The sequence below is a fragment of the Haemaphysalis longicornis genome, unplaced genomic scaffold (assembly GCF_048455015.1).
Source record: "Haemaphysalis longicornis isolate Haplotype H1 unplaced genomic scaffold, Haemaphysalis longicornis Haplotype H1 scaffold_1, whole genome shotgun sequence".
In the NCBI taxonomy this organism is placed as follows: Eukaryota; Metazoa; Arthropoda; class Arachnida; order Ixodida; family Ixodidae; genus Haemaphysalis; species Haemaphysalis longicornis.
This window is the reverse complement of record NW_027526203.1, coordinates 454,282,830-454,296,646: the sequence shown is the minus strand read 5'-3', so window position 1 is coordinate 454,296,646 and position 13,817 is coordinate 454,282,830. Positions and strand designations below refer to the sequence as shown.

Genomic DNA, 13,817 nt, shown 5'->3' with positions numbered 1-13,817 from the left:
GCTAGTCGCCGACAAGGACTGAAAGAAAACGACCTCGGGCGCCTCATTCAAGCCCTATTAATTAGCCGCATCACACACGGAACTTCATATTTGGCTCTCAAAAATATTGAACTAAAAAAACTGGACATAACCATCCGGCAATCCTATAAATTAGCGCTACGCCTACCCCCCACAACTTCCACTGCCAAATTACTACAGATGGGAATACATAACACCTGGGACGAACTTTGAGAGGCCCATCATGTCAACCAGATCGAACGGCTCAAGCTCTCACACACTGGCTGCCACTTTCTCCGTCACCTCTGCTACCAACTTCCTGCCACCCACCACCCCCGCCAACGCATCGCCCTGGAACTACGCAATTGCATCTCCGTCGCCCCAGTATCCAAGAATATGCACCCCGTTCATAACCAGGGTCGCCGACAAGCACGGATTCAAATGCTTCGCAAGATTCTTCAAGTCAAGCTACGAGACATCCGCTACGAAGACGCCGCCAAAGATGACGCTAAATAGACTTCGCAATTGCAACAGTAGACCATCGAGGAATTAAACTGTCTTCCGCAACAGTAATTGGCAACGACTCCACAACGGCAGAAGGAATCACAATAGCCCTCGAAGCCACTGCACCTCAAGACATTATCATCATAGTTACAGATTCGCAAGCTGCATGTCGATATTACGCCGCCGGTCACATTTCTCCCTTAGCCCTCTGCATCCTAAAGTCCATCCCTAACCCCCCTTACCTCTACATTCTCTGCACCCCGGGGCACGAGTCTCTGGAGGGAAATGAGGCGGTTCATGCTGCCGCACGCACGCAGATCTACCGGGCGTTCGACTGCAACACTCCAACGTCAACTCCGGAAGCGTACCATTCCGTGCCTCAAAAATACAAAGATATCCCGAACACTAAAGCCTGGAACGCCACATATTACCTCCGCCCCACGATAAGTTGACAAAGGAAGAAGCCATCACCTCCCGCCACCTTCAAAAGAGCACATACCCACACGGCACCCTCCTCCATGCCCTCCACCCCTACTCCGCCACCTGCAAGTACTGTCCCCAACCCTGCACACTCTACCACATGACCTGGGCGCGTCCCTCTACACCATCCCTCCCCCAATCCCCTCCCCCAAACAGGAGCAGTGGGAAGGCATGCTAGCCAACCCGGACCCCGGCGATCAGCTTCGGCTGGTTGAAAGGGCTCGCCAGGCAGCGACCGCCCAGGGACTTCTGGCCTGAGGATGCCCCCCATTGCCATGACTGCAGAACTAATATAAAAATAATGTTTATTCCTCCTCCTGGTCCCATCCCGCCCTGCGAAAGTGTATGTCCAGCAAAGCTGTTGTAAACCGCTAAGGGCAATGGAGGAGGGTATGAAATGTTTCTCGTCGTCTCGGCGGGCTTGCCGCTTGCGCTCGGCTAGTGTCACTGAATATGATACAGAGTATCGGCACGCTTTTCTCCTATTGTTCCATGCTGCCGCCATGATCACTGGTCAGTTCGTATTGCGTGGCATTGTTTTTGCACTGCAACAGTTCATGGGCGCCGCCATTTTGTTGTTTATGCTTTTTAGACGGTCGACTCTGGTAGGCTTAGCTTGTCCTCACTGCTCTGCGGCTGCGCATCGTTGACGTTGTTCTGAATGCGAATGAAAGATAGCGCATGTTACATCATTTCAGCAGCAGAAGTGTGTCCGAAGGTGCCGTTTTGCCGCATCCTTGGTGGTGTTGTTAACAAACGACCCGGTCGAAGTTAACGGCGGGGCCGTAGATGCGGCAATCTCGCAACACTGGTGAACGACAAAATGGCCGCCATTGCTGACTTGCCTGCCTCAGTGGGGGTACTCTAATACCTTATCTACTGACGCTACGCTCGGCTTTTCTGGCGGCAATTGTGGTCTTGCCTAGCCTAGCCTTCGAAGATAATTTGCAAATATAATCTTTACCAGGAACACATGGGGGGGGGGGTCCCATTGTTCACATGCGCCGAACATCCATAATGCTGTTTCGATGGTTGGTTTGTGGTCTCCTTAGACGAATTCTGAGCTCTATGCTGTATGCCTGATTAACCTGACGAATGCGTTCGGCGTGTTAGGCTTTGGCGCCTTAGCGTTTTTGCCCACGGCGATGAAACCGTTGGTGGGGGGGGGGGGGGGGGTGGGGGTAGAGGTATACAGCGTTGCTATAAAAAAAAAGGGGGGGGGGCATGGAGTGAGCGCGTGAAACTCACCGTGACATTCTAGGGACGCCGTCTGAAGAAAAGCGACGTTACAGTTCCGTTGGGGCCTTGGAAAAGGCCAAAACCGCAAGGCCCTAACACTTGTTATCGTATGATCGCTTTTCTTCAGTCGGCCTGCGTACAATGTCATGTTTGATGCGCTCACTGCACGTCTTCTCTAGAAGCGTGCAACATCGTACCGGGCTGCACCCGGGTTGTGAAATTATTAGTCCACTCTTTTGGTAACAACTCTGTTACCCGGGTTGTCCAGAGGTTGTCACACCTCCGCATCACATGCCCTGCCCAAGTGCATTTGCTCTTAATCGGAGCTGTGATTTGTTTCCCCCGAGATTGTTCTCTGAGATGGAATGCTTGTGTCCTAACCCTACGCGTTACAACTGTCATATTTCTTTCCATTGCTTGTTAATCTGGCCTAGGTCTTTCTAAGCAACACGAAATAATTCTTCCTCCCTAAAGCTTTCCAGTTACTCCAGCAATAAGCTAGACTCACTTGGCCTAACTGGGAGACTCTTCTTTCTAAAGTTTGCTGAGGGAAAAACAGTGCACCCCACAACGAAGCCAGTGACAATAAGCGCACCTTTTTCTGGACGTCGCGTCACAAGACGGACCTGATGCTGTTTCCTTCGGTGGCGACAGCCTTGACTTTATTTTCGTTGCAGTAAAAGTGAAAGCTTATGCAGCGTCGCAGCGCGCACGACACGATATTCTTGTTTTCTTTCGAAGATGTAAAAAACATTTCGGACATAACAGTGTCTATGTTGCCATGCCGTAATGTTTATGAGAGTTTTGCAAGGTTACGTCTAGTTTACCTGCAACCTAATTGTTTACGTGCATTGCTGTTGCAATGCCAGCTATGTCGCTTCCTTAGTAACGTTCCGCGCTGGGCGCCCTCTAAATGTCCGCATCATCGTTGCAGGCAGTGCCCATGTCTCGACCACTGCGCCAGGACGTCAGGGATAACGGCGTGATCAATGTGGTCTACGAAGTGAGTGAGAGTTGCCTCTTTATTGCTTGCGACTCAGTGAGCAATTTTTAGGTTAAGCATGAGTAGCACTGAAAGTGTACTGGTGTTAGCCGCTGTGACATTTTGTAAAACGTTTTCCCGGGTTGTCATTACCGCTGCAAAGGACCCCTTTCTTGCGTCTTTAGAGCAACTCATGTGAAACGGAACCGAGCCCGGCCCATTCAGAAAACCTGCGAAAGTTTACCTTCCATAAACAGCCCTTGCTTCAATATGGGACGTGTTTGAGTGTACCACCTGTCCACCACTTCGGAACACCGCAAATTATTACTAAAAACTTTTCTAGTGTTCTATAAAGTCCTCTTCCGTAGTTATTATCACATACAAAAGCTTGCTTTGTGCGCAGTTTTCCGTCTAAGTTATGATGCTACTAGCACGCTGAGATATTAAATATATCAGGCGTGTTTATGTGGGTACAGAATCTTTGACCAGTAATTAAACAAACGTTTTGGGACGTTTTACAAAACTGTCCCGGCAAGTCCGGCGAAGTTTGCATTCAAAGTAAAAGGTGTCTCTATGCGATTTCTTTTTTCATTTATGAAATGGTGCTACGAGGGGTCTTTTGAAGGTACGCCCATTGCCTCAAATCGCTTAGTATGCGATGTGAGGAGAAAATGACCCCCATGTGTGTGCGTGCATTTTCCCGTCTGTTTCCACTCAAGTAGGAAATACTAGCGGACTGTTCAGACTTCATTGAGTTGCATTGCGGATATTTCATAACACCAACAGACACAACTGTCACTAGCCGAACGCGCTATAGCCATTTCGAGGAAAGACCAGACGAAATTCGTTGCTACAGAAACGCAGAATCGTGTTTTTGGCCATTAGCAAGTAAATAAAAAGATTCAGAAATGTAGCATTTGTACTCGCAGGATGTCGCAAGTGACGCGAAGCGTTGAGAGAACGCTTTTGGAAATCGCGGTGTACGTTGAAGCTTTTCAAAACAACTGGTAACCCTTTGGCTGTCTTTCCCTTTATGTTACACTGTATACCCTATCTTGAATGCAAAGCCAATGGCTGTAAGGTGGAAAATTGGAACCGTCTCTGAGTTTCAATGGGATGGCTAAATTAGGAAATGCTTAAAATTACAGGGGTGGCCGGATTTTAAACCCCGTGTCTCGGCTGACGTGTCGCTGTGGGCTTGTGAGGATGTTACCCAGATTACAAATGTTTTGGCAGGGACATCCACTTTTGAGGTGTGCTCGTACTGCCCTATCGCCCACGCGACGAGGACAGATTTTATATCTCATTTGCAGGGTGCAGCCACGTGATCCGCTTGACTAATTGCATATCTGGAGAACCCATTCTCAGGAGGACCGAGTCGTGTTTCCGGTATACCCATACAGTTTCAGTGCCCCGTTATCAGAAATTGTTCGACACACTTTTATGGGCATGGGCAACACGACCCTTTTCCAAATTGAGGGAGGATAGTCTTGACGAGACCGGGAGTGGAGGGGGTGAAGTGTATTCAATTCTTCAGCGCAAATCTTCCAATTAAACAAAATCGTACTGCTGGTGCAGACCCGACCACATCAGTCGGAAGTATCGTCTGTGAATTTTCACACCTGTCCTCGTCAGAAAACCGGCGTAAGAACTTCAGTCGAAATAAAGCTGATGCCGCTTCGAAACGCAGGGAATATTTGTCTCAAAACTTGATCCCGCCTCTGTCTGCCGTCATTACTGTGGACACGCAGTATTATACCACGAATAAAAAAGAGCAGAAAAATGATACCGAAAATATCACTTGCAAGTTGGGGATTCATAGTTAGAAACAGAAAGCGCAGTGAACTCTCCGTGTGCAGAAGAATAAGTTTGAATGATAAGAACGGAGTGAGGTAAGGGCACACAGACAAAAAAAGAAAAGAGTACGTCAACACGACAAATAATAAAACCGCCGCACAAATTCTAAACTTCATTGCACCGATTGTACTCACGCAGGCCTTCAAAGAAACTATGATGGATTTTGGTTACAAACCGGGAGTGTTCACTCTTCCCGGCTTTGCCGAAACTTCGATGGACCAACTCTTTTTCCTTCTCTACGGAACGGTAAGCTATCGGCAGTTCACTGTTGCTGCAGAAAATTATACGTCGCATTCCAACCATGACCGCTGGACGAAAACGCACAGCGTGCGGCTTGCCGCACCATTTGTATAGGTTGCGATAGCCGCCTATGAAAGTAATATGGTCGGCCGGCGCAGGCCGCTATATATACCCGCCTTACTGAGTCATTAAAGGTGCGGAAAGTAGGTGTCTATTGTAACTTCCGTGTCATTGTCGCCGATCATGTGATGTTGAGCAATGAGGCAGGCCGCACCCGTCCACCTGTCGCGTCTAAATATCGTGAATAGACACGCTTACGTCCAGCCACTGAGCTGGTGAGTATGGTGATGAAACATAACATCCAAATGTAGGACACATTTGTCGAGCGTTAGGAACACAAAATGTACGAACGCTGTGGTAACAAAAAGATGGACCGCGGCGTTTTTCATGTACTTAGCCTGAACAAGGGCCCCAGTTGTGTTCGGGGCGTTGACATCTTCTCCCCAGAAATACGGACATGTCTATGCATTTCAGACAAATTTTGGCCTTGGAAATGTTCCAGAACCGTTCCATGAATAAATAACACAATTCGTTTTATAGAACATGGTCGTTTCTTGATTTGTGCCATGCCAGAATATTAGTCATAGTGGTCAGGCACAGATTTGTCACTATATAAACTCTGAGCTTCTGGCCTTCGCAACTGCAGATTTAAGTACTTGCCTTCCGGCCGCGGACAGTAATTTATTTCTTTGCAAACTATGTAAAGCAGGTGCTGTTATTGTTTTCATTCTTTCTTTTCATTTAGAGTCAATGTGAAGTTACCACTCAAGAGGCTGCGGTGGCTGACGAAGTAGTTCATGCTTCTCATCCGCGACGCTACCGGTGAGTTCCAAAAAAACAGAGCCAGGCGCATGTGCAACGCCGCTATATGTACTTACATTTCTTAAAAGAACCGCCCTTATGACTCTGTTGATACTGTGCCATTTTCGCTTTTGGGGAAGAGGGGGAGGGGGGGGGGGCAACGTTGTCACGCAGAGTCAACATTTTTATGCAGTATTACATGCTGTTTTAAAACACTTGGTGCAACTTGCGCCCTACGCAGTTCTAAAAAGAAATGAACCCCTCGATTCGTTACAAACGCGCATGTCCTGTGGTTGGAGGAACAACTTTAAGAAACTGTCGGAAGGCTTTAATGAGTTGCGGCAGAAAAAAAGCCTCTGAAAGCACGATAGTTTGGAAAAGGACGCATTACGTGGATGGAAAGAATTCTCGACCAGCATGGAAAACGTTTAACGCAACGAACGATGAATGATTTATCTCGATACTCTTGAGAGAACCCCAAATTTCTTCATACTTCGTCGTGTCCGCGCTTGCTTACTCCAAAATGCTTGCCCGGCCTGTGAGACTTCATTGTGTTTCGGTATTTTAGCTCGGTCTAGCAGGACCGGCTCACTTGCTTTAAATATAAATTCCGGGCAATTCATGCCCCGAGGCTTCTCGTGGGCTTCGAGGCATGCCATAGTTCCATGGGAGCCTCCGGAAGAATTTTGACCACTGTAGGATCTTTAACGTGCGCCGATACCTCGACACAGTATCGTTTTTGTTTTCTGCTTCCATCACAAAAACGACCACCGCGGATATTGAACCAGCGGCCTTGGGCTCAGCAGCGCAACGCCTTACCCACTGAGCCGCCGCGCTGTGTTTTCCACCGCCACTTATGGCGTTACCAGCAGTGGATGACCTAACTAAAACAGGGGACAAAGGATTAACGCCAGTCTCTGAGAAATCAAGGAAGGCGTAGATTATAAGGCGAAAATAGCTCACATAAAGCCCACTATATAGCGCCTAATCACATAAGTTTTTAAAATACTTTTCAATATTTCCACGGTTATGTCTCCGCTGAAAGCTCAGTTTGGTAAACAACAGATGGCGCCACGCGGCCAAGTTAAGGCATCCTAAAAATAGGTACGAATATCATCCCAGAGAACAGCCACGTAAGAACTATTGCTCGGTGGGGGGACTAGACATGCGGGTAGTTCTCAACTCACAATCGCCAAAAACAACAAAAAAAATCTTTAACTCATCATTCCCCACAAGCAAAACGTCCAACCAAGAAAGAGCAAGAAAAAAGAGAAAAAAAAAAAACGATAAGACTAATGAACCCACTGATAATTACCAGAATACTACAGAGCCTGTTGTACTACAAATTTAGCCGCACCAAAGAAAGTGAAAGAAACACCATCATTAGGACAGCATATAAGGCAGTTCTCAACCTCGTAATTCTGACCATGAGACGAACTAACAAAGGGTGGACCACCAAGATAACACAACCAACATGCGTAGACGGGTCTAAAAGAAGAAGACGGCCATTTACTTGATGGAGGAATAAAACAACTGTATTCGGAGGAAAGAATGGGCTCGTGAAACGCATGACAACTGCGGGTGAAGGTGAATAGGAGAGGCCTTCACGCTGCAGTTGTCCTAAGTAGAATGTTGGTAATAATGACGATGAATAGGTCCTCAAATTGTGTCTTCCTAACGCATTTCCAGAAATCGGAGAAACAATGCGCTCTGCTAGCACGAAGAAAGCGGATGTAAAAACAAAATCGGGAGGGGCCATCATGCCCCCTTGAAAAGAAACAGGCACCACAAAAAAAGACAGCTACTCCCACCCCTTTGAAAGGAAAGCACTACACGCCATGATAGCCATGGCACCGATCTAGTGACCCCGCATAAAAACAGTCCTCTACCAAAAATACAATCCTACACAACAAGTGGCGGTAGCGCAGGCTCAAGTTCATACGGGGAAAGTTTTCATATGATGAAACCGCAGTATACACCGACTCCGGGATGTACAAAAGCACGAGGCCCCGGTTGTCGTAGTTGACCACTCTGACAATCTTTGTGACTGCATGACCCTCCAAAATACACGAACAAAACAGTGGAAGTTGGAGCGATCCTCTTGGCAATCCGAATAGCGGATGTATCAAATAAAAGCATAACATTATTACAGACTCACAAAGGACATTGTACTGTTTTCTGGAGGCAGAATACTAAGCGCTTCGGAACGATAATCCCATCCATAATGCAGCAAGTTAACAACGTCACCTGGACAGCCGGATCCAATGGTCTGACAGTGAACGACGCACTATGCAAGAGGTATAAACACTCACACACCGTGCTCCTTGTGACCACGAATACCACACTTCCCTCTTCGAAAAACGCTAAGAACGAATCCTGATCCTATGCCTAGGAACAGAATCTTTCCCCTCGCTACAACGAGGTCTCAATGCCGAAGAATCAGAAACTCTGTGGACGAAAAACTGACAAAGTTATCTGAAAATCCATGTGCGTTAAGGTGTTCGATGGGAACATCAGACATTAACTACTCTGCTAAAATAGGGGAGACATACACCCTCCTGCGCGCAACTTAGCCGTGTCTAAGGGTATGGCCAGGGGAAAACAACTCAAACATAACACATTACACTTTTTCGAAGCATGGGAGGCAGATTTGACCAGCCCCTTACCTCAAGATCAGCGCGAGCTGATTGAGAGGGCAAGGGAAGGAGCTGCTGCATCTGGTGCCGTAGACTCAGGTTCCACCGTTGAGCTCTGCCGTCTTCTTCTTAAACCACTCCCATTTTTGTAAACCACAAATATTTCTTCCCGAACAACATCTTGTCTCTCTCTCTCTCTCTCTCTCTCTCTCTCTCTCTCTCTCTCTCTCTCTCTCTCTCTCTCTCTCTCTCTCTCTCTCTCTCTCTCTCTCTGAAAAAAGCAATAAAAGCAAAATTCTTTAGCCCGGCCTAGACACCACGGAAGAAACATTTTGATACACTGGCACTGAACCCTCCTCGCTCAAACTGACCAACACCTCGCATTTGCAACCTTTCACGCTCCCATTTTAAGTCACAGAAGCGCCGAGACCCTTTGTCTCTCCTGGGACACGGCGATTAAAAGCCCTGGTTGCTAGCCTTTCTCTTTTCGATAACCTTTCCTGCTCGTGAAGCATAGATCGCAAATGTAGTAGCTGCGTACGGAAACGCTCCGTGGGAGTCGAAGTATCGCTATCTCGCCTTACATCTTAGGATACAAACGTAGATGCTTCTGCAACTTTTTCTTTTTACAGGCTTCATAAACTTAATACCGCCTTATTGACCGGACAAACTACGAAAACTGTGTTTATTTGAGCCAGTCTGCGGAATGCAAGCAAAAACAGAAGCTTGACAAATTCACTTCAGTTAAAGCTGAGAAAAGGTGGAGGACGCTATGGACTGGGCCATTGGGGTCAGAAGCAGGAAAGGCTGGAATGGGTGGCAAAGTACAATAGACGCGACTGCATTAGAATAGGCGATAATCACGCTGCAATGAAGAAGCTGCAAACAAAATAAGTCATCATGGTTGTTTGCTTCGTATTTTGAACACGTGCTAACCATCGAAGGTGCGGGCATCATGTAATGCCTGTGGGAACTTCCCTCTGTAGGGCCATACGCGAGGGTTATAATTGACTACTATACTTAGACTTACCTTCGGGTTGGGCTTCGCTTGAAAGCAATGTTCTGTGGTGCAACTTGCGTATGGATGTACAAATGCAATCAGTTTTGTGCGCTGACGCTACAGTGCCAAAGTGATGATCGTATCTACCTGTCGGCCACGCAGGTCGCAATTAGGTGAAAGGTATATGCACCCAGAGTCCGATAACGACCAAATGAACATAGTTATCATCTCACTGCTTCATTGCATATGCATGCTGCCATTACTGTGGTGCTTTGAAAATAAGAGGGTTGGCAGAAAAAAAATTGAAATGAGCCCTGTCCTGCAGTTAAACAAAAACGTATACGCATGCAAACATTTTGTAGAAAGAATCGTTTCACTTGTTTGCCACCCACCAATCCTTTAACTCGTGAGCGTGAGCGTCGTATAGGTCTGCTCAAAGATTAAGTGTCCAACGTGCCTTCGTAGCTCACGCCAAACTTCTCGTTGACAGCAAAGCAAAGTTTCTTGGCAAACGCAAAATTCTTTCACAATATCCTGGCAATTTTTCTGACATTCCTTTTTAAGTTTTACCACTACTTAGACAAACAGTGAAATAGTGCCAATGCATTCCTGATCAAATCAGAAATACTCTCACTAATGGTACTTCTGAGTTAATTGCAGACTGAAGCACGGAAATGTGACACCATACACTACTTTTTTTAATCGATGTGTAGATTATAGTATAATAGAATAAAATAACGCTTAACGAGTGTGTCGCAGCGTCTTTATTTTTATAGCTCCTTTCTGCATGACTTTGAAGGCTCTTATCTGTGAGTCTTTGCAAAATGGTGTTGTTGACGTAGCCACGTCTGTGGCTGATCTTCTGCAGGGTCAATCATGCACTGCAAAACAACCAGCTATTTTCCCGCGCCTTCATGTGCCCCAGCAGTGCTGGCATGAACCCGAAGAAGAAATGCAGAGTCTGGTGATCCGGTTGGGTGGCTGGCGCAGTAGGCCAACCAAGACACCGCTCTGTTTTGACGTGCGGACACTTTGCCCCCAAGGCACTTGGAGCCCGCGTCTTCGGAACTTCCGTGCTCGAGGAACCACGATTCTTTGTGTCACCTTTTTTTTTTTCAGGAACTGCATTCTACGTGAAGTGTTGTGTACCTCTGTGCAAGCAAAACTAGTACCTTGTCACCTAAGTGTCAGCAGTCTTTGTCGCACAATTCTTAGGTCGGGTAAGAATAGAAAGGGGTTACTCTCACCATTCGTTCCTTTTGGTGCGCGGCACTTTGGCCGCTGCTACTGGAGTTTCGCGGCGGCGAGGGCGTCGGCGTTGTAACCGAGCGAACAATGGGAAGAAAGACGACTGAAAGAAAACGGGGGAGGAGAGTGTCGCGAAATTGTGAGGGGGACGGCCGTTTGCCGAGGCGGTTGCGAGACGCTCCTCCGAAAGTATGAGAAACAGGGCAGTTGCCAAGCCCGCGCCGGACACGTGTGTGAAAAGCGCCCTCAGAGTCTATATAGTGCCGTCGAAGAAAGAAAACGCAAAACCAGGCATCCATGACAGCAATGTTCATCCAAGTTCCCAATCTGCGTGTAGCACGTTCATTGGTCCTTCGGGTCCTTCGTCGCCGTCCTCGTTGCGTGTATCGCCCGAAACAAGTGACATTTGCGCGGGAGGTACAAACGCGATTTACAAAACATGCTCGGTTGCGCCGACGCGCTGCGAGATCACGGCAGAGTAGCGCGCGCCGCCGTGCGCTCGCCGATCACGCGACCACTTCCTCAGACACGGCAGCTATGCGCCTTGACCGAGAAGACTGCAGTTCGTGTTTCGCACAAATTTCGCATTAGGGAGTATAGTAATCATCCGCTGCTTTTTTTTTTTTTTTGTCTCGAATCACTTGTTTCGAATAACCATTCTTCTAAAGTATTAAAAATAAAAAAAGGGGATGAGGGGCGAAAATAACTGAAACCCACGTATTCTGAATCTTTACTTCACTCATGCCTCAAGCCGAGCAGACCCTCGAAAGCGAGTTTCGGTTTCATAAACTAGCATCCACTCGGTGGTCTACTCCAACGGAAGAGCCCCTCGGCGCTTCGGAATAGCCTCTCCAAGGTGTTGTCTGTGCCATCTTGAAACAGCCCTCCAGCACTATTATCAATATTGCTGCCTACGCTCTTCTCGGTTCGAGCCGGCTCGGCTCGCTCGCCCTTTTTGCAGAATTCGCGGAGCATGTACTGCGCGTTTACGAGGCATTTCATGAACGTTTGTAGGATATCCGCATTTCCACGCCGTGAAAGTGCCATGTAAACGCGTTAGGGACCGGTTGAATCCCTTCGAGCACTTCAGCGGGGGGGAATTCCTATCGCGGTACCGCTTTACCAACAACGTGTGAGTACGAGCTAGTTGGCAATCCATTGTACGAATTTAAAGCGCAAAAATTCAGACAGGGGACGAACGGGACAAGGACAGCCCCGTTGTCCTTGTCCCGTTTGTCCCCTGTCTGAATTTTTGCGCTTTAAATTCGTACGCTTTACTAAAGTGGCCGTGCTGGAGCTCCTGAGGTGCCTACCCTTCAGGGAAAACACCAGCAACCGCGGCCACCCATTAGCTTGTGTGTTGCAGCTGCTGGTTACGCTACGATTTTATGGTGCCGGGACATATCAAGTTGTGACGGGGACCTACTACAAGTAGTCTTAGAATTGGTTACTTAACGTCACCTGCAAAAACTTGGCTTGGAAAACTTACTATACTACGCTTCGCAACATGACATCCCTAGGGAAAAACGTAGCCAGGAGACATCACTAAAGCATTGCCGACAACACTAGTTCAAATACAAAAATATCGTGTGGTAATGTTTTAACGAAGTGTTGAATGCAAATACTGAACATGCGAGCGTTATAAACTCCACTGTTGACGACATAAATGTTAACACTACCGGGCGACAAAGGAAAAACTGAGGGTCGCGAATATCGCCACGATGGTAAATACGATTTTCCAGCAGACCCCTAACGTGATTCAGAGAAAGGGCAATCTGTCTAATTAGACAGATGGTTCAAATTCTACATTGTTCTATGGGTTGGTTCAGCTCGGCGAAGTGCATCGAATAGCGGTCGAGCTCTGGCATGATTCAGGCCACCGGGGGCCGAACTCTGCTGATCCGAAGCGCTTCGGACGATCGTGACGTCAGAATGACGTGAAAAGTCGCCACCGCCCCGCCCTCGATCGGAGAGTTCGGGTATGACGTCATGGAGAAGCCAGCCAATAGGAAGCGGCCCTCATCCCGGAAGTGCGTGTCAAACGCCTTCGGGGACAAAATGCTCTCAGAGCGAAATTAATAAAATTGTTTAAATACAACAAAAGCTTTTCTGTTTATTTATTTTCACGGGCGGTGCCGTCGCTGTTAATGTTAGTTGAACGTGTTTAAATGCGTTTATTTTTTAACTTTGTTCAGTTTTAAGGCACTAGGAGGCGCTGCGCGCGGTACAGCTGTTATTTAAGGCGGGATATTTCAACGCTGAGTACACTTGCTGCACAAAGATGCCGTCTCACAATGTCCTCTTGGGATGAAGAGTGACGTAAACGGAAGTGCATTTTCTCGTGCAGCTTGTAGAGGAGCATTCCATCGTTCTTCAATACTTCAGCGGCCACTCTAGAATGGGAGAAAAAAACTTGCCAAAGCGGCAGTTATATATATCGGAAGACTGTGACGTGAGTATATTTTCATTGATTTTCAACGCGATATCATCGTTGGCCCACTCTCCCTTGTGCAGTGAATTAAAACCGTTTTAAGAAAACGTAAGTGTGCGTGTTTTGCGCACGCTCACATTCAGTACTTATGTCACGGGAAGCTCGTTTTAATCTTTCTAGTGAAAGCAGGGATGCAAGTGCAACGTCAATGAAAAATTGTACTGACCTCCAACCTTTAGCTCCTGAGGATATGTTTTCCGCCTAGCTTTGTTTCATGAACTATATTAACATGCTACTCTGCGTGATGAACTGCTCTAACAGCCTCAGCATGCATTGACCATA

General features: G+C 47.4%; 1 protein-coding gene across 1 annotated transcript in view; it reads left to right on the top strand.

Moving 5' to 3' along the window:
* LOC144162496 (uncharacterized) overlaps positions 1 to 11,010 on the top strand; it is a 130,433-nt gene extending 119,423 nt beyond the window's left edge. Inside the window, exons 22-25 of the mRNA XM_077693061.1 lie at positions 3,155 to 3,223; positions 5,198 to 5,305; positions 6,105 to 6,181; positions 10,665 to 11,010. Of these exons, the coding sequence (XP_077549187.1) occupies positions 3,155 to 3,223; positions 5,198 to 5,305; positions 6,105 to 6,181; positions 10,665 to 10,764 (354 nt within the window). The 3' untranslated portion in view covers positions 10,765 to 11,010. The remainder of the gene's footprint in view (positions 1 to 3,154; positions 3,224 to 5,197; positions 5,306 to 6,104; positions 6,182 to 10,664) is intronic.
* Positions 11,011 to 13,817: the final 2,807 nt, after the last annotated feature.